Raw genomic sequence first — 19,989 nt, 5'->3', positions numbered from 1 at the left:
AACATCAGTAAACAAATACGTGTTTGATAAAACAAAACAAACCCCCCCCCCCCCCCCCCAGGGTGTCCGGGTAGCGTGGCGGTCTATTCTGTTGCCTACCAACACAGGGATCTCCTGTTCAAATCCCCGTGTTACCTCCGGCTTGGTCAGGCGTCCCTACAGACACAATTGGCTGTGTCTGCCGGAGGGGAAGCCAGATGTGGGTATGTGTCCCGGTCGCTGCACTAGCGCCTCCTCTGGTCGCTCAGGGCGCCTGTTCAGGGGGGAAGGGGAACCGGGGGGTTTAGCATGATCCTCCCACGCGCTACGTCCCCCTGGCGAAACTCCTCACTGTCAGGTGAAAAGAAGCGGCTGGCGACTCCACATGTATGGGAGGAGGCACGTGGTAGGCTGCAGCCCTCCTCGGGTCGGCAGAGAGGGTGGAGCAGCAACCGGGACGGCTCGGGAGAGTGGGGTAACTGGCCAAGTACAATTGGGGGGGGGGGGGGGGTTGGCTTAATGACAAGTCACTGGTTTAAAGGAACGCTTACGATCTAAAGACGTTAGGATCGCGGGATTTAGGAGACCTGATTGGCGAGTGTCAAACCATTTCGCTCCTGTTGCCATGTAAAACAAAATATTTGAAAAAAATAAAAAATAAAAAATTCCCACCGGTCAAGGTATCCCTTGAAATACAGAGCGAGAAATGTGTGTCCACACACACACGTAATTGACCGTTATGGTGCACAGCTTGCATGACGACTAATTCCCAGTGCAGTCTCCAGCATATACGTGGACCACCCAAGAACCCCATTAGCTACAGTACATTTATAAATGTTCACAGACGCCTCTGCTTACTATCTCCCCGGCAGCACCGCCGCTTCTACATCGCCTGCACATTCATGCAAATAGACTTATCTGACATGAACGTGTCGACCAGATTCTTTCGCCTTTGCCGCTATACGTTTTTTTTTCTCTTTGATACACACTGACTGGGTCACGACTACGTCTACAGTGCGTCCTTAAATGTGTGGTGGATATTCCCATTCCTTTTAATTATCTTATTCCCAGTTTGAACCGTAGTATTTTGTACGCATACATTTGGGGGCGTACATGATTGTGTATGTGCCGCAGGTGCCGGGGAGCCAGAGGAGGATGAGTTCTATGAGAGCGGGGTGGTGGACTCCAACGGTGTGTACAGGCTGCAGGGGGAGAAGCTGGTGCCTCACCAGGAGGCCTGGGCCTCCATCCCCAGCGTCTCCCTGCTCAACTCCAAAGAGGTACAGACCTCCGTGCAGAACACGAACTCTGCCCAGGAAGTCGGGGGGGAATACGTTTTACAATTTGTATTCGACGTTAACATCGAGGATGATGATTTTTTTTTTTAATTGTTTCTAAATGATTTAAGTTAAAGTGAGAGCTGTGTCCGCGTTCTCGGCACGAAGTCAAACACGTTTTTGGTGGGTGTCGGACTCCGCCAAGGTTGTCCCTTGTCTCCAATTCTGTTTGTGATATTCATGGACGGGATCTCAAGGTGGCACCGAGGCGCAGTGGTTAGCGCGGTCGCCTCACAGCGAGAAGGTCCTGGGTTCGAGCCCCGGGGTAGTCCAACCTTGGGGGTCGTCCCGGGTCGTCCTCTGTGTGGAGTTTGCACGTTCTCCCCGTGTCTGTGTGGGTTTCCTCGGGGCGAAACTGTTCTGACCTGTAAATACAGCTGTCAGAAGTCGGTTAGAAATGTTATTGGTTATGACTCTGCAGTGATAATGATGGTTCATCCCAACTTCATGTTTCTTTTTTGGCGAGCTGCCCTCTTCCTTTTTCTAGCGAACTTTCTTGAATACATCTTGAAATCCCGTCTCCCTCCCTCCCCACAGGTCCTGGTTTTTGACTTTGGCAGTGAGGTGTATGTGTGGCATGGGAAAGATGTGCCTTTGGGCGACAGGAAGGTTGCTGTGAAACTGGGCAAGCAGCTGTACAGCGGCAGCTACGACTACAGCCACTGCCGGGTCAACCCCCTGGATGACTCCTCCACCGCTAAAGATGCCCCGATGTGAGTCTGTTGGTCTTAATGAAGTTGCAAGAGTTGAAAGGTACCTTGCACATTGTTGCCTGCTCCCACACTGTTGTACTAGGCAAGTCCCCGGGCGCTGCTCGGCGGCTGCCCACTGCTGCTAGCTACACAGCTAGGATGGGTTAAATTCAGAGAAAGAATCGCCCCATAGGGATTAATATAGCAGTAATAAAAAAAAAAAATTGTCCCAATTTAAAAGGTTATGATTTCATGTATCACACATGTGGCCTCTGTGTTTCTCATGTGTGTGTATTTTACTTTGCTTAGTGATGTGACTTCATCTACTTAGATGCAATTTTTGTAATGGAAAGTACGTTAGAGCTCATGAACAGTGGTATAAACAAATGGCCTGCCTCTTGCACTGAGGCTCCCGAGTCATCTTTTGAGTTGTGTCGGCCCCTACTGGATGACGTATGCCATTACAGCTTACATTTGTTGCAAATGTGGAAATTGTTCATCAGGAAATTGTGTTTGTGCGATACCCAGGCAAGGGAAGGGCCGTCCCAGCTGGGCTCTGTTTGGCCGGCTGTCGGAGCACAACGAGACGGCCCTGTTCAAAGAGAAGTTCCTGGACTGGGCCGAGAGGAAAAAGGAAGAGCTTGCCCAAGCTGAGGAGGTCAAGGTAAAGGAAAAACTGACTCAGGGGAAAACACTGTGAGTCAGTTCTGTTTGTTAAAACTGAGCAATTTTAATTTTTTGATCCAGTTATTTTGTGTGCAGCAAATTATTTTCCCATGACTTCCAATGCAAAATGTGTGTTCTCTTTGACCTTTGTAATGACGGGGCTTATCTTAAGATATGCACATAGACGGTAAATGAGTCCTTTCCCCTTTTTGTTCAACTACTGTTCTGCGTACTTCTTTTATATTACCTGGATGAACCCAAACCGTAACACCAGAAAGTAACTAAATCTCTCTTTTTCTGTCTGTCTGCTGCCCAGAGTCCAGTTCACTCCAGCACCCGTTCCCCGCTTGACCCGGACTTCCAGCCCTGTGATGCCAAGGCCTTGCTGGACAACGAGCCGGAACCGGTGAAGAGCGTCCTGGAGGGCGTGGACGTCCAGCGGGGTCACGGCCTTGTGCGGACGGAGGACGGCAGGCAGGCGGAGCTGGCCACGGTGGCGGTAGACGCCTGGCACATCAAGGAGCACAGCGAGGAGGAGCTGCCCAAGGCCAGCCTGGGCCAGCTCCATGAAGGAGACACCTACATTATCCGCTGGAAGTACTCCATCACCGCCATCGGTAAGCCATGCAAGTTGGTGCAGCAGTGGCTTAAAGGGGGGGGGGGGTTTGGCAAATTTCAACCTTATCTCTGCAAACAGGGACGGCACATGAAAAACACCTGCAGATGTTCTGGGTCGTTTCTGCATCTCTGGGGTGGCAGTGACAGTTAATTTGTTTTTTTCTGTCCGCCAAGGGGACGTATCGTGACATTAGTTGGCGGATAGAAAAACTAACAGCCTAGAAGGGTTTCTACCCCCCTCCCCCCCTTTTCTACCCAATTGTATCCGGCCAATTACCCCACTCTTCCGAGCTGTCCCGGTCGCTGCTCCACCCCCTCTGCCGATCCGGGGAGGGCTGCAGACTACCACATGCCTCCTCCCATGTATGTGGAGTCGCCAGCCGCTTCTTTTCACCTGACAGTGAGGAGTTTCACCAGGGGGACGTAGTGTGTGGGTTGATCACGCTAACCCCCCCCCCTGAACAGGCGCCCTGACCGACCAGAGGAGGCGCTAGTGCAGCGACCAGGACACACACCCACATCCGGCTTCCCACCCGCAGACACGGCCAATTGTCTGTAGGGACGCCCGACCAAGCCGGAGGTAACACGGGGATTCAAACTGGTGATCCCCGTGCTGGTGGGCAACGGAATAGACCGCCACGCTACTGGGACACCCCCCCTCCTAGAAGGGTTTGTAACGCGCTGATCTGTTCTAAACACACATCCCTGTTCTCTTGGCTAAGCTACGTTTCCAGTGATGGAAAAGACGTCACATAAGCCGGAACGCAATGCATGCTGGTACATGTAGGCACTGTGGGAAAGCGTCTTGTCAGCAGAACACTAATATCTCTGTCAGCACAGTACATACGAGGATTTTAATGCTTCAGCTGACTACATTACATGTCGGTGCTGACCGCACGCGCACAAAGCCATCGACGACGATTTTCCTGAGCAGATGAGCTGAGCGGGAGTTGGACCGGGAAGCCCAGCAACCCGGCTTGGGAAAATCGGGGATGTTTTGTACGAGCTCTGTCCGTATCTCCCATAGAGGTGCTGTCGACCGAGGTTTAATGGACCCGCTGAGTTGCCAGCAGTGTAATAATGTGTGTACTTGGCAGCTCCCAGCTGTGCTTGAGTGTTATTTTATGAGCACGGGAGCAAAGCAGCGCATACCTCTTGACAAAACGAGGAATAAAGCGGCGAGACAACAAGCGATGTGGTTCGAGAAGGAAAAAAAAAGAAAGAAAGAAACTCGCCTTTTCTCCGCATTTCGCTGTGGTTCCGTCGTGATGGCTTCAATAAAACGTTATTGAATTGTGGGCGAGAGGAAATCGACCGGAGCTTATTTTTCTGTGATGTGTTTGTGATCCGTCAGTGGGGAAGCGGCAGAGGCCCGGCGAGCTGAGCGCGGGTGGTCCCGGCCGGGAGAGGAGCGCCTGTTTCTTCTGGCAGGGCCGCCACTCCAGTGTCAGCGAGAAGGGAACCTCCGCTCTCATGACAGTCGAGCTGGGCAACCACAGGGGGGCGCAGGTTGGCAATTTCTCCAGTCTATATGAGTGTGTTATTTCTTGGTTTGAACTCTTTTTACTCAGACGAGTGAGATGAAATCTATGCAGACGTCATTATAAATCAGGAATCGGCAACGCTTTATTGTCATTTCTTACGTGTACTTGCGTACACAAAGAAACGAAAGTTCGTTTCCCACAGCCCACGGCAGTGCAACACAACACACAAAACGGTTAACGACACCGCCCAAAAAAATCCCCTGTCCAGGACAACCAACACCAGCCAGGATGACTGTCAGAACTGCCGGTCTGCATGGGCTAGCAGTTAGCTTAGCCTGGGCAGGGCAGTGGTCCCTGGGCCCACCGGACTCAAGCAGACCAGGTTCCCTTAGCCGATCCAACGCCAGCTCTCCCGGCCAGACATCTTCGACACACCTCCCCCGCACTCCACACGACGACACAAACGCAGACAAAATACTGCACAGGCGAGGCCGCCGCCAGACCGCCTAGGTGTTTCCTCTAGGGCGCAGCTCCGGGCAGGGCCGTGGTCCCTGGGCCCACACGACTCAAGCAGACCAGGTTCCCTTAGCCGATCCAATGCCAGCTCTCCCAGCCATCAAACAACAATTATAACTTTTACAAATAAGATCATAAAGCCCCCGGCAGTGGTTTTTTGTCCGTTTGTCAGGAGCCGGTTCAAGCCTTTGCTTCTCTGTCTGTGCCCTTACCTGTCCTAGGTGTTGGTGAGTCAGGGGGAAGAGCCTCCTTGCTTCCTCCAGCTCTTCCAGGGGGCGCTTGTCATCCACAAAGGCAGCAGAGAAGACAATACCAACAACACAGGTAATGAGGGGGCGTGACTGACTGACACAGGGGTCCCTGAAGGTCTCGGCACTACCACGTAGTGAGCAGTGACTGACACATCACCCCTAAGTCATTGTTCTCATCTGTGCAGAGTCTGATAGGTAATTGCCGAGGATTGATTATTTCAAAAAGAGTGCTCAATACAAGACCGGAGTAAGAAACTGCCTGGATCCTTTTGCTTTCACCGACTCGGTCTGAACGGACACGTTTGTGTCACAGCTGTCTCTAACTGTCCCCATCCGACACCTACAGGCGGCTGGCGGTTGTTCTGCGTGCGCGGCGAGGCGCCAGTGGAGACGTCCTTGGTGGAGGTGGACTGCCACTGCTCTAGCCTGCGGTCCCGGGCCAGCCTGGTGCTGCTGGGAGCCCACAAAGGGGTTCTGTACCTGTGGCACGGATGTAAGGCTCATATCGGTGCCAGGCAGGTGGCCACCAGGGCTGCGGAGAAGCTCACCCAGGGGTAAGAACCGGGTGGACGGGTAACTGTTAGGATGGATAGAGTTGGGCAGGGGGTTATGGTGCCTGCGTTGGTTGACACGTCAACTGTGTGTGCGCTCTTGCACTCCAGGCGTCCTTCAGAGTTGGGCCTGGGCAGCACCAGCAGTGTGAAGGTGGAGGAGGTAGAGGAAGGAGCAGAGCCAGCAGACTTCTGGAAGGCTCTGGGCCAGCAAGACAGGAAGGCTTACGACTGCATGTTACAAGGTACAGCAACACACACACAGGACAGTGTTCCCAATTAGTTTGCAGCACACTGGACTGGAGCTTCGGTTTGACAATCCATGTGATTGCTGCGAGCGAGGCGGCACGGTGGTTAGCACGGTCACCTCACAGCAAGAGGGTCCTGGGTTCGAGCCCCGGGGTAAGTCCAATCTTGGGGGTCATCCTGTATGGAGTTTGCATGTTCTCCCCGTGTCTGTGTGGGTTTCCTCCGGGTGCTCCGGTTTCCTCCCACAGTCCAAAGACATGTAGGTCAGGTGAGTTGGCCGTACTACATTGTCCCTAGGTGTGTGTGTGTGTGTGTGTGGGCCCTGTGATGGTCTGGCGGTCTGTCCAGGGTGTCTCCCCGCCTGCCGCCCAATGACTGCTGGGATAGGCTCCAGCATCCCCACGACCCTGAGAGCAGGATAAGCCGTTTGGATGATGGATGGATGCGGTGAGGTGAGGGATGGAGGACGTTTAGTGGTTACTGCTGTAGGACTGATGTCAATGTGTGTGTGTGTGTGTGTGTGTGTCTGTCTATTTGGCTTCAGACCCAGGGAAGTACAACTACACGCCACGGCTGTTCCGGCTGAGTGCCAGCTCCGGGGTGTTTGAAGGGGAGGAGCGGTTGAGTCCTGCCAGGGTTCCAGAGGGGGTCATGGCCATGCCCTTCCTCCAGGACAACCTGTACTCCGCCCCGCAGCCAGGTACAAACACAACCGCAGTCCTCAGATAGGCTGCTTGCTTAGGCAAGAGGCTGTTTTGTGTGATACACAAATGACTGTGTGTGTGATTGTGGATATGAATCGTAGTGATTTTGTTTTTTGCTAATGTGACGTCTCAAGTGGTACTCCTAAGACAGTGTTTCTCAACCCAGTCCTCAAGGAACCCCTATCCTGCATGTTTTCTTTGCAACCCTGAATAGGTACCTGTTTGTAGTTATTCAACCAATCAGCAATGAATTTTGTCAGATGTTGCACACCTTGCATAATTAAGTGCTGCGAGATGATTGGTCGAGTAAGTACAAGCAGGGCTACCTATGCAGGGTTACAATGAAAATCTGCAGGATAGGGGGTCCTTGAGGACTGGGTTGAGAAACACTGTCCTAAGAGGTCGATTCATTTCCTCTCCGAGATAGCTGATGAACTGGGTCTAGTAGTGGCATGCACCAACCTGTACTTGTACTGACTGTATTGTTTTCCAAAGGAATTGAATCAAGGGCAACTGGACTTGGTTATATATCCGTGAAGACGTTTCGCCTCTCCTCCAAGAGGCTTCGTCAGTTCGTGCCTTTCTGACTAGACCAAGCTAGACTAGCTTGGTCTAGTCAGAAAGGCATTTTGATAGATTAATTTTCTAGTGCCAGGATCCTGGTTCAGGATAATGAAGTAAGCTCTGTCATTTCAGTTATTTCCACTATGTGTGCTTGACTGTGGCGTGTCTCTTCTCCCCTGCGTGCAGCCCTGTTCATGCTGGATAATCGCATGGAGGTGTACCTGTGGCAGGGCTGGCAGCCTGACGACAGCCAGTGCACCGGCTCTGCGAAGATGCGCTGGGACAACCAGAGGAAGTGTGCCATGGAGACGGTGCTGCATTACTGCAAAGGTCAGGGCTCAGTGCCAGCCGCATGGGAAGAGGCTGATTTAGCCTGCAGGAAGTGTGAAGAGGCAGACTTAGCCTGCAGGAAGTGGGACAATGAACACTTTTTTCACTTTAAAGACTTGAGGGCTTCTGTGCCCGTCTCTGGTCAAAGCTCTGGTTCCAGTTTTACTGCAGGCAGACACAGGTTAGCTGATTACTTAAGCGCTTGCAGACGTGGCCACCTACCATCAAGCATCAGCCGTGTCCGAACTGTCAGTGCGTTCTACATACTGAGAGTATGTAGTGTATGTTGCATACCGCCGAGGCAAACTGTTCAGTATGTAGAAATCTGTCGGCGCCGCACACTTGGTATGCTGCACTTGGCAGACGTTGGCACCCAAGCAGAAGTGACCCTTCAGGGCAGCAGCAGAACTTTGCTTCTTTTACTCCCGTTTCCATTCAGCCCTCACTTTTTATTCATCGTCGAAACACAGTGTCATGAAATTGTTGAGAATTACTGTTGAATTTGCCGATTTGGGCTGCGGTTCCTCCTGCTTGATGTCCGCCCTTCGCTTTGGAAAATGTCCCCTTGGCCAGTCGTTGCCACGGAAACAACAAAGGAACAGAGAATTGTGGGGATGGTTTTGGTCAGTGAAGATTACCTCCATAGTTTGTTTTTTTGTGGGGGTTTTTTTCTCCCAAATTGTACTTGGCCAATTACCTTATTTTCCCAGCAGTCCCGGTCCACCTCCTCTGCCGATCCGGGGAGGGCTGCAGACTACCACAGGTCTCCTCCGATACATGTGGAGTCTGCAGCCGCTGCTTTTCACCTGACAGTGAGGAGTTTCACCAGGGGGATGCAGTGCGTGGGAGGATCACGCTACTCCCCCCTTCCCCCCAAACAGACGCCCTGACTGTTCAGAGGAGGTGCTAGTGCAGTGACCAGTGACCCACATCCAACTTCCCACCCGCAGACACGGCCAATTGTGTCTGTAGGTACGCCAACAAAGCTGGGGGCAGCACGGGGATTCGAACCGGCGATCCCCGTGTTGGTAGGCAACAGAAGATAATCTCCATAGATATACTTTTCTCACACAAAATGTGCACACTACATTCTGTTAGTATGTAGTGTGAACAGTTCAGACCCAGCTTATCACCCCTGTGGCCAGGCTGCAGCCAAACCTCCTAACCAGACCTTACTTGGGCTTACGAAGGCTAAACGGCTCCCTTCCCTTTTTTATCTAAATACATTTTTCAAAGCGTGACTTCAGATTTTCCCAATAATTACTTGTTTGGTCATGTTGACACGTTCCCCTTTTGCATCCCAAGTCTATGACTGCATGGTGAATTCTGTGACTGTTGTTCTCTGATATCTGAGGGACCCGGAGAAATAGCTTAATTTAACTCTTCGCGGACCTATCGAGGATGTTTTTATTTTGTTTGCACAGCACGGTGGCCCAGCGGTTAACACTGTCGCCTCACAGCAAGAAGGTCCTGGGTTCGAACCCCGGGGTTGTCCGACCTTGGGGGGTCATCCCGGGTCGTCCTCTGAGCGGAGTTTGCGTGTTCTCCCCGTATCTGTGGTGGGGTTTCTCCAGGTGTTCCGGTTTCCCCCCTTCCCCCACCATCACAAAGACATGCATGTTAGGGTTAATGCGGTTACACTGGTGGCAGCGGCAGGATCCGGAAGTGTGCGGATCCTCTTAAGCCTCTTCGGAGCGTGGGAATAAGGAAGCACGAGGGCACGCTTCCGGGAGAGGGTGACTACTGTAAACTAGTAAAGACTCACCGGCCCGTTGGCCAGGGGGTCGGCCCCTTCGGTCGAGCGGTTAGTCATGTCGCCTCATGGTGCAGTACAACCCTGGCTCGAATCCCGCAGCAGGCGGAAATAGTGCCCCTGACCGAGGCATGGCGAGACGAACTGGAGTTGGTCCCCGGGCGCTGCACGGCGGCTGCCCACTGCTCCTAGCTACACAGGTAGGATGGGTTAAATGCAGAGCACGATTTCCCCCCACGGGGATTAATAATAGATAAAAACATCTACCAAATCACTGCTATGCATTATTCAAATGGGTGGAACTAAAAAAAAAAATCAATAGCACTGACCCAGAGATCATCCAAATTCATTATTTTAAGGGAAACGACTGCTTGGTGATGAATCCTCAGAGGTCCGCTTATTGAAATTTTACCCAGCAATACTTTCTGCCACACCTGCAATATGATGGCACTCACGTAAAGTTGCTAAAAATGAAAACATCACTGCATGTAGCTTTGTGAAAACTGCTTTTTCTTTCCCCCCTTTTCCTCTCTCCATGTGACGGGACACAGAGAAGAATCCTCGGCGCCCCCCTCAGGCCTACCTGACCCTCGCAGGTTGTGAACCACTCACGTTCACCAATATTTTCCCCTACTGGGAGAAAGACCCCAGCGTCACCGCACAGGTAGCGGGAGGCTTTTCTGCCGTGCTGTTGTCCTTTGGGACACTGTCTTGTCTGTCTTGTCTTTCTGAGCAGAACGTCTGTAAGCTCGCCACACAGATCACAAACAGATGTTTTGAACACGCCGACTTCCTCTGGAAAGAATGTTGAGCCGCTTGAATACAGGTTAACAGCCAACTTAACATGATAACGCACACACATACCGACACACAGGAGACGGGGAGGGGTAACAGAACCAGAGCTAATTCGGGCGTGACCATCACATGGGGATCTTGAGCAGTTTACATACCGGTCCGCAGTCTGAGAGTCTCAGGCGGCTGCAGGTCCGCCTCTCAACGTGAGGCAGGCGAGACACACCGCCGTGTGCCGAGTGCTACTCGGAAACTCATTTTCATTAGTAGCTAATGAAGGAAATAAGTGGAGTGTTTCCATGAGCTCTCCTGCTCACAACACAGTAACCACAGGGCCAAGGACCCGTTTTGTTTTGTTGCAAGAGTCGGTATTAAAGTTCCGGTAACACTTTAGTATGGGGAACATATTCTAAGTAACAACAACTGAATTTAGAGTAATTTAACACTATGAACACTTGTAGTTTTGTGTGTTGTTATGTAAGAACAGACCATATTCATTAAGTGTTGGTAAGGGAGAATAACTCTTCTTGTGGTACTACCACCTTATAAAGGCCATACTAAGCAAAGCATATTGAGATGGTACTACTAATAAGCAATACTTCTGAGGTTATAGAGGGAAAACTCATAGCTAATGGCTTACTGGTTGTATAATAAGGCCATGCAGAATACGGCATTTATGAGTGCTTAATAAAGACCAATGAAGAGCCAATATGTTGCTAATTTGCATGCTAATACGCACCTAATTAATGGTGACTATGTTCCCCATACTAAAGTGCTACCAAAGTTCCTTTCTCGGGCGCTTAATAAAAGAGTCATGCAGTCTATCCCAGGGAAGGAATAAGTGACTCGTCAGACCGCTTTCCCTTACGCATACATTTGCATATAAAGCGAGTCCCCGGGTTACGAACGCTCGTACTTACGAACCAACCTCTGTAAAGCCTATTACTTTTTTTTTTTAGGATTTTTTTCTCCCCAATTGTATCTGGCCAATCACCCCACTCTTCTGAGCCGTCCCCTCCACCCCCTCTGCCAATCTGGGGCGGGGGCTCCAGACTACCACATGCTCCTCTTGATACATGTCGAGTCACCAGCCGCTTCTTTCACCTGACAGTGAGGAGTTTCACCAGGGGGACGTAGCATGTGGGAGGATCACGCTTACTCCCCCCTGTCCCCCCCGAACAGGCGCCCCGACCGACCAGGACACATACCCACATCCGGCTTCCCACCCGCAGACACGGCCAATTGTGTCTGCAGGGACGGACGGACTACTTTGCGCGACGCTCAAAACACTGTGCGTTTTAGGCGGTTTGTCGGCCCGAGGGAGAACAACGCCACACTGTTGTCACCATTTTAAGTCGTAAACGTTGTGTGTGTTGTGTTTTGACTTAAATTTGTCATGCGTTTCCCCTTGTAATCATGGCTTCAAAGCGTAAATCCGATGCAAGTGAAAATATAAAGCGTTCAGAGCGAGGTGAAACACTCCCATCATTGTTTCACCTACCCGGTGAGGCAGGGAGGCGAGCCCCATGTGGGCTCTCATTTGTGGTGTCAAACAGCCGGCCTCCGCTCAGTAACAATAAATGTTATCCTGTGCATATAATATCAATCCAGATAATGTCTTATATTTGGATTGCTGCCCAAGACCAATGTTGCTGAGTCCCTGCAGCTAAATGTTAGCAACTCGGATCACCTGTGTATTTGCTGTCTTGAACACACCCCATTCCTCCTGCGAATAAATGACTGCGGACCACTCACTCAGTGAGTGTGTATCCCTGCACGTTTGCTCGCAGCTGACCGGACAGAAATAAATGGATCGTCTGAGGAAGTGATTCAGTTCGTTCCCTCAAAAGATTCGTGCTTGAGAACGAATCATCTGCTAACGACACAACAATATCAGCAACAGCATTCACTTGCATGTATGTGCCTACATGTTTGGTACAGCGGCTGCACTTGTATTCACGTATTTTTCTTCTTAAATTTTAATTCACATTCACTCATTTTATATAATGCATATAAACAAACAAAGTCGACAGAAGTTGTCGCTGTACCGAGTTCAGTTGACAGTTTTTCGATTCCTTCTGCATGTTTGCAGGCAGAGGGCGCCAAAAGCAAGGTGACCCTGGTGAAGGAGGCGCTGTCCAAGCTGAGCAAAGAGCAGTACTCTATTGAGGAGCTGACCCGGAAGCCTTTGCCTGAGGGAGTGGACCCTCTGCGCCTAGAGGACTACCTCTCCGACCAGGACTTCAAGGTACGGTACACTCGACTCCACACAACAGAGACCACAACGTCCAAGCCTTGTGCGTAGTGTTGTATTCCAGTTCCTAATTGCCATGTCCTAATTCAAAGTAAGAGACCAAGTTGAGGAGGTCACACAAAATGCCGTTCAACAAAAATCCAGTTCGTCTTTGTGAAAAAGGTAAATAAGGAATTCCTGTTAGAATAACAGTGGGACCTTTCTCCACCCTGCCCTTTCAACCATTTTGACATGCATACATGCTTACAGAGGATAGGTCATTTCAATTTACGTCATTTACACAATTACATCAGTACTGAGGGACAAAGTATTGTAACATTTAAGCAGTGAGGAGTTGTTTATTGGAATTGTCAAATACAGGCGAGGTAGGTCAAGCAGATGGCAACAACTGTGACTATACACCAGCAAGCAATGAAAAATGTTTGGCTCCAGGAATGGGGTGCAAATCAAGTCCACACCCATACTGGTCTTGCTTTTTGAGCCCCAATTGGGAAGGAGCATAAGTTATACAAGTACTCACACACGCTCTCTCTCTCTCTCAAAAACACTATCAGAAGCGAGTTTCTTTGTTTATAGTGGACAACCGTGTAACACAAACCATAGACGCCTCTGAATCTGTTAAAATCACAGCTCTCGCCTGCATGTCTCGATATACAGGCGAGGGCTACCACTACCAAGTACACTATTGCTGTACTAAAAATCGCCCTCTTTGTCACTACGCATAATAACTGGGCTTAAATTACCGATCGTCAGTAATCTTCTGTATTATTACGCACATGTCATTAGAGGTGGATGAGTCTGAATTCATATTAGGGTTGCAGTGGCTAGCAGCTGTAGGCGAAGAGCTAAGTGGGAAATGATTCGATGACAAGCTCGACCGTCAAACCCACTGAGAGGTTTGTTGGCTAGATCATGATGAAAATCTGAACTAGGTTAACCCTTAGGCCTCTACTTTCTGGGTCATAGTGCAGTCGAAGGTGCTAGTTCATGACACAAGTCGATCTTAGGGGTGGCCAATACCTTTTTGCTATTTTCGAGACATGCCGCGCTGGCGGTGCTAGCTTTGGGTGTATCACTGTTCTTCCTAAAATCAATGATAAGTTCCTTAGTTTTTGACACATTAAGGTCAAGGGAGTTATCGTCGCACCAATCAACAAAGGCAGGTAGGGCACAACCGTGATCTGACTCTGAGCCCTGAAGAAGAGACAAAAGTGCGGTATCGTCAGAGAATTTCACCAGGTAGCTACCCTCTTTAGAAGACCTGCAGCTGTCTGTATACAAAACAAAAAGCAGGGGGGAAAGAACGCAACCCTGCGGTGAGCCCCTGTTTGAGACCAGGACATTGTACATAACGCCATTAACTAAAACCTGCTGGGTTCTGTCTGTTAAAAAGTTTAAAAGCAATATTAAAAGCTGATCAGGTAAATTAAAAAAAAATATATATATTTGACACCAAACTAGCACTGCGCCACCTGATTTTGATTGACACACCATCTACTGCACCCCCCCAACACCCATTTCGGCACAAACGATGTCATGGCAAGCCCGGAAATTAGCAAACGTGTCCAAGCGAGAGAAAAACCACCTTACGCCCAATGAAATTGTCTCTACGTCTGTGTTAGTGCTACCGCCGGCCTTGTGCGATCCAGAAACTAGAGCCCCTAATGTCTTCTCATGTGTATGTGTTGCAGAGCCTTCTGGGGATGAGTCGGGTGGAGTTCAATTCCATGCCAAACTGGAAGCAGAAGAACCTGAAGAAAAGCAAGGGTCTGTTTTAAAGGACATAATTTTGTACACAAAAAAAGAGAACTTCATTCTTCTTCTTTTTTTTTTTTACTTCGTAGCACCTTCTTACTTTTTGTATTCCTGTTGGAAATGTGTTTTTTTTTTTGTCATTTTGTAAAAAAACAAAACCAAATGTACATGTGTTAATCTGTTTATTTTAACAATGCCATTTTAAAGGTGTTCCATGCCGTTAAAATATCGTAGCCAACAATTATGTGCAATTGTTAACTTTTGGTGGAAAGGTGTTCTCCTAATATAGCAAGTCTGTTTACCCCTACAGTATAAATATGTAATATACTATAAATGTATTTTCTTGTTTCTTTACTGCTGACTGTCAATCCACGGGAGTATGTGCATATGAAAACTGCCTTTTGGTTTGTAGTGCTCTGCTCAAATACTACTGGAGTTATTCACAAGGTTAACCGTTGCCACATAGAAAATCCAAACCAGTGTTTTAACAGGCTGAACTGATCAGCCACACTCACCTAACTTGTAATCTTGAAAAAACAAAAGGAGAATTCTATGCACAACCAAATCACACCTAGATTCTAGAACGATCCTGGTAATTTTGTGTTTGGCTGACTTAAGTTTGAGACACCCTGCAGAACTCTGTTATCCCATGATGATACAGCACATATGGGGGAGAAAAAAATTATTATTATTATTATTATTATTATTATTATAGAACACAAAAATAGAACATGGGGTGTTTTTCCTTCTTTCCTTTTCTCTTTCATCTCAAATAGAAAAAAGTACAAAAAACATTACTTAAATTTAAACAAAAGGATGTTTTGGGGAAATACAGTTTCTACTTGGAAAACATTTATTTCACTGCAACATTTTATTTTATTTTCAGTGCAATTTGGATGTTTATTTGCATTTAATTTTTTTAGCTTTAAATTGCAGTTATCCGCCCATCTTTTCACAGTAATAAAAACAATTACATTTATATAGTGCTTTTCCCTCTATGTTATATATTATTAACAATCATAATTACATTTATATAGTGTTTTTTCACATATATTATACATTAATAATTACATTTATATAGTGCTTTTCTGTATAAATGTAATGAATATTATTATTATTCATGTGAAAAGGCGGGCAGATAACTGCAATTTAAAGCCAAGAAAGTTCGCAGTGACATCTTTAACACATGCTGTGATTGGTTGCCGTTGTTATCATGTCGTGATGATGTACTGTATTTAAAACTGCCGCCTGTTTGAGAGGAGTTTTCTGCCGTTGCAGAGCAGGGATTGATCAAATTTTGTGGAACCTTCAAACATCGACTGTTGACAACATTGTAAAACACTTGCAATCACAGAATGTTGTACAAAGCATTAGTCATGACCAAGTGTCATATCATCTTGAGACTGTTTTTATTATTTTCCAATGAGGGCTTTTGAAATGAATCCTCTCATGAACGCTAATTGGAGACTGTCTGTGTGCCGGTGATGACAAGCCTTTGTCAAACTGCTGGTGTGTACATGTGCAGTGTAAACTGCTTTTATAACCGTCTGTGACCATTCTTATTTTAACTATGAACTATTTTTCAATACAAATTATGTTAATTTGACTGAGCTACGTCTGTGTGGAAACGTTCTTATTTCAACAGTGGGTCAACAGAGCATCTCTGATAGCTATTCTTAGAGCTATTTTTTACATTTATATATATATATATATATAGCGAATCCAGGGGCAGCTGGGACATGAACCTGGGTCTCCGCACCACGGCGAACTACATTAACCAGTCGACTAAAAGGTCCAACCCGTTAGCGAGTCTTGTCATTAATGATCGTGACACTACCCCCCCCCTCCTAGCAAGCACGTCCCCACGCTTCAGCATACCGGCTCCCTCATGCCTCTGGGCCCATGGTATGTTAGAATGGTATGGGTTGTTTTTCAGGGGTTGGACTAGGCCCCTTAGTTCCAGTGAAGAGAAATCTTAATGCTTCAGCATACCAAGACATTTTGGACAAGTCTATGCTTCCAACTTTGTGGGAAGAGTTTGGGGAGGGCCCTTTCGGTTCCAGCATGACTGTGCCCCAGTGCACAAAGCAAGGTCCATTAAGACATGGTAGGGTGAGTTTGGTGCGGAAGAACTTGACTGGCCCCCACAGAGCCCTGACCTCACCCCCATCGAACACCTTTGGGATGAACTAGAATGGAGATTGCGAGCCAGGTCTTCTCGTCCAACATCAGTGCCTGACCTCACAAACGCTCTTCTGGATGAATGGGCAAAAACTCCCACAGACACACTCCGAAACCTTGTGGAAAGCCTTCCCAGAAGAGTGGAAGTTGTTATAGCTGCAAAGGGGGGGGGGGGGGGGCATCTCCATATTAATGCCTCTTGATTTGGAATGGGATGTCATAAAAGCTCCTGTAGGAGTAATGGCCAGGTGTCCCAATACTATTGTACACACACACACACATATATATATGTTTTACGAGGACAATATGACTTTAATATTGATATTAATATTTAACATTGTACTACTTTAATGTTTAATGTACTACTACAATATTTTTTATAATTTAATATTGTACTGCTGCCTTTAATATTGTACCAATACAAAGTGGCAAGGACATTCCTGTCATCTATAACGTGGGCAGAGCCCTTGCATGACGTTAATACACAAAACCCATTTGTAGTAAACATGACTTCGCTCAGTGGAGGTTCGTTAAGAATTCTGCCCTCACAACTTAAATCCGAGGTCTCGGCAACATCCTCAAGGCTCCAACGAGAAATGGGGGAAAACGACACAAGCCAGCCAACACTCAGCAGCAGTCACATGAATCAAAGGAATCTGAAATGACCACAAAGCTCACCCAACGCATAGAAAACCCAATACTGTTGATGTGAGGGGTGTAAGAAAGTATCGATACACTCGAGTATCGCGATATCTTTTGTGATACTGTATCGATTCTCAAAACCACTGTATCCATTTTTAACTGTTTACACGTTGTAATATATTTGCTATATTATCTGGATGTATCCTATACTGCTAATATATCCATAACAGTGATTTGAGCCGAAGACCAATTCCCAACGTCTTGTCCTCTTTATTGTAGCTCTCCGACTGTCGCAGCAGTCAACATCCGGGGTATATGAGAGCCTAGCTTAACCACCACTAGGTAGCGCTGTTGGTCTACTACACACGTAAAGGCTCGTGACAAACACTTTGTGTCGTGTGTAACCCCACGACCGCTAGACAACAGTGTTGTCATCTATCTTCAGCCGTTTGACTCTTCCACTCCTACCAAACAACGTAATCTGTGGCAGGAAGTAGCACAAAGAACACAGGCCTACGGAATCACAATACATCGCCTTTCTTACAGTACCGCGATGTGATATATTGAATCGTAACCCCTGTATCGTGATGTGTATCGTATCGCCAGGTTCTCACCAGTACACAGCCCTAGAAGATATATACACCCACAACATGAAGAAACTAGCATTGTGTTGTACTACACACATGTTATCTGCAATTCCTCCAGTAAGGTGACTTACCAGTCGCCGTGAGTGCACGAACAGAACATTGGCCAGTCTGCAGAAAAGAGGTTTCCAGTGTCCGTCCTTTAAGTGGAACTGCCAGAATGACCTGGGTGGGTGGGTGGGGGGGGTTAATTATGCTTAATGGGCTCTCAACTGGAACAGGCTCCAGCATCCCAGTGACCCTGAGAGCAGGATAAGCGGTTCAGATGATGGATGGATGGATGGATGGACTCTCAACTACCCGTGCAATATCCTGTAAATACCCAAATACAATATATGAGAAACACGTGGCCAAATGTGACAACCAGTAAGAACAGATGCCAGTTCGATACGGGATCACCTGCGGTGCTGTAGGCTCAGCAAGAGGCAGAACAGCAGCGGCACAAAAAGCTGCATCGCTGCGACTGATGATAAACGTCATGTCTATAGTGACAAGATTCAAACTGGGCAAAAGATCAAAACAAAATGGTGGAACATTTAATCTTTAAACACTTGGGAATCTGTGTTTCCCCAAGGCTGAAAGCTTTTTTTCTATTTGACTGTTTGTTTGGGAGCGAGAGACCACTTGTCATTTCCTCCGGGTCCAGGGTCCGACCCAAGGGCTAGCGAGTCTACACATCCGTGGTCATTACACCACCCCCCCTCCGTCAGGAACTGCGTCATACCAGCTCCCTCACGCCTCTGGGCGCACGCGCTTCCGATGGCCTCACGCACGGTCTCACCATCCCACTTCTGACACCAATGTAGCGAATTTGGGGGGGGGGGCAGCCGGAAACCGCCGCAGCCGGGACGCGAACCCGGGTCGCCCGCACCACGAGCGACTGCGCTAACCAGTCGACTACAGGGTCCGACCCGTTAGCCGAGGGCTGGCGAGTCTACTCATCCATGTTCGTTGCACCACCCCCCTCCCTCGGGAAGCGCGTCCCTGCACTTCAGCATACCAGCTCCCTCACGCCTCTGGGCGCATGCGCTTCCGATGGCCTCACGGTCTCGCCATCCCACTTCTGACACCAATGTAGCTAACCAGCCGACTAAAGGGTCCGACCCGTTAGCCGAGGGCTAGCGAGTCTAGTAATCCCTGATCGTTACAGTACTGTAGCAGCATAATGACTGTTTGGACACTTGCTGCAGCACCTGTACCAATCAAATACATCCACTGACATGATGTATCCATCCACGTGGGGGCCCCCTGGGTCCCGAGATGTGGAATTGACATGATCCATCCATTGAGGAGAGGGCCCTCTGTACTGGGTCAGAGCCACTGATTGGCTTCATGTCTTCCCAGCAACTTTCTTAATTTTGACAGCAGGCATTTTCATCTCTCCCAAGCATGTCCACGATTTCTCACCAGGAGTTCAGCGCCATTTGGCTGTCTTTACATTCTTTCAAAGACAAATATCTACTACTACTACCACTACTACTACTACTATCACTACTACTATCGGCTGCTCCCGTTAGGGGGCGCCACAGCGGATCATCTGTTTCCATCTCTTCCTGTCCTCTGCATCTTCCTCTGTCACACCAGCCACCTGCATGTCCTCTCTCACCACATCCATAAACCTCCTCTTTGGCCTTCCTCTTCTCCTCTTCCCTGGCAGCTCCATATTCAGCATCCTTCTCCCAGTATACCCAGCATCTCTCCTCCACACATGTCCAAACCATCTCAATCTTGTCTCTCTTGCTTTGTCTCCAAACCGTCCAACCTGAGCTGTCCCTCTAATATACTCGTTCCTAATCCTGTCCTTCTTCATCACTCCTAACAAAAATCTTATCATCTTCAACTCTGCCACCTCCAGCTCCACCTCCTGTCTTTTCATCAGTGCCACTGTCTCCAAACCATACAACATAGCTGGTCTCACTACCATCTTGTAAACCTTCCCTTTAGCTCTTGCTGGTACCCTTCTGTCACAAATCACTCCTGACACTCTTCTCCACCCACTCCACCCTGCCTGCACCCTCTTCTTCACC

The 19,989-nt window shown here is 48.5% G+C and overlaps 1 protein-coding gene across 1 annotated transcript in view; it reads left to right on the top strand.

Moving 5' to 3' along the window:
* Nucleotides 1-16,101, top strand: part of svild (supervillin d) — a 70,413-nt gene extending 54,312 nt beyond the window's left edge. The window contains exons 17-29 of the mRNA XM_056297097.1: nt 1,114-1,259; nt 1,854-2,029; nt 2,537-2,672; nt 2,991-3,291; nt 4,647-4,801; nt 5,514-5,616; nt 5,890-6,097; nt 6,206-6,339; nt 6,888-7,043; nt 7,798-7,941; nt 10,246-10,358; nt 12,579-12,734; nt 14,432-16,101. Of these exons, the coding sequence (XP_056153072.1) occupies nt 1,114-1,259; nt 1,854-2,029; nt 2,537-2,672; nt 2,991-3,291; nt 4,647-4,801; nt 5,514-5,616; nt 5,890-6,097; nt 6,206-6,339; nt 6,888-7,043; nt 7,798-7,941; nt 10,246-10,358; nt 12,579-12,734; nt 14,432-14,518 (2,015 nt within the window). The 3' untranslated portion in view covers nt 14,519-16,101. The remainder of the gene's footprint in view (nt 1-1,113; nt 1,260-1,853; nt 2,030-2,536; nt 2,673-2,990; nt 3,292-4,646; nt 4,802-5,513; nt 5,617-5,889; nt 6,098-6,205; nt 6,340-6,887; nt 7,044-7,797; nt 7,942-10,245; nt 10,359-12,578; nt 12,735-14,431) is intronic.
* Nucleotides 16,102-19,989: the final 3,888 nt, after the last annotated feature.

Source organism: Lampris incognitus, chromosome 17 (genome assembly GCF_029633865.1).
Source record: "Lampris incognitus isolate fLamInc1 chromosome 17, fLamInc1.hap2, whole genome shotgun sequence".
Taxonomy (NCBI): Eukaryota; Metazoa; Chordata; class Actinopteri; order Lampriformes; family Lampridae; genus Lampris; species Lampris incognitus.
This window is presented reverse-complemented; position numbering and strand designations above follow the sequence as displayed.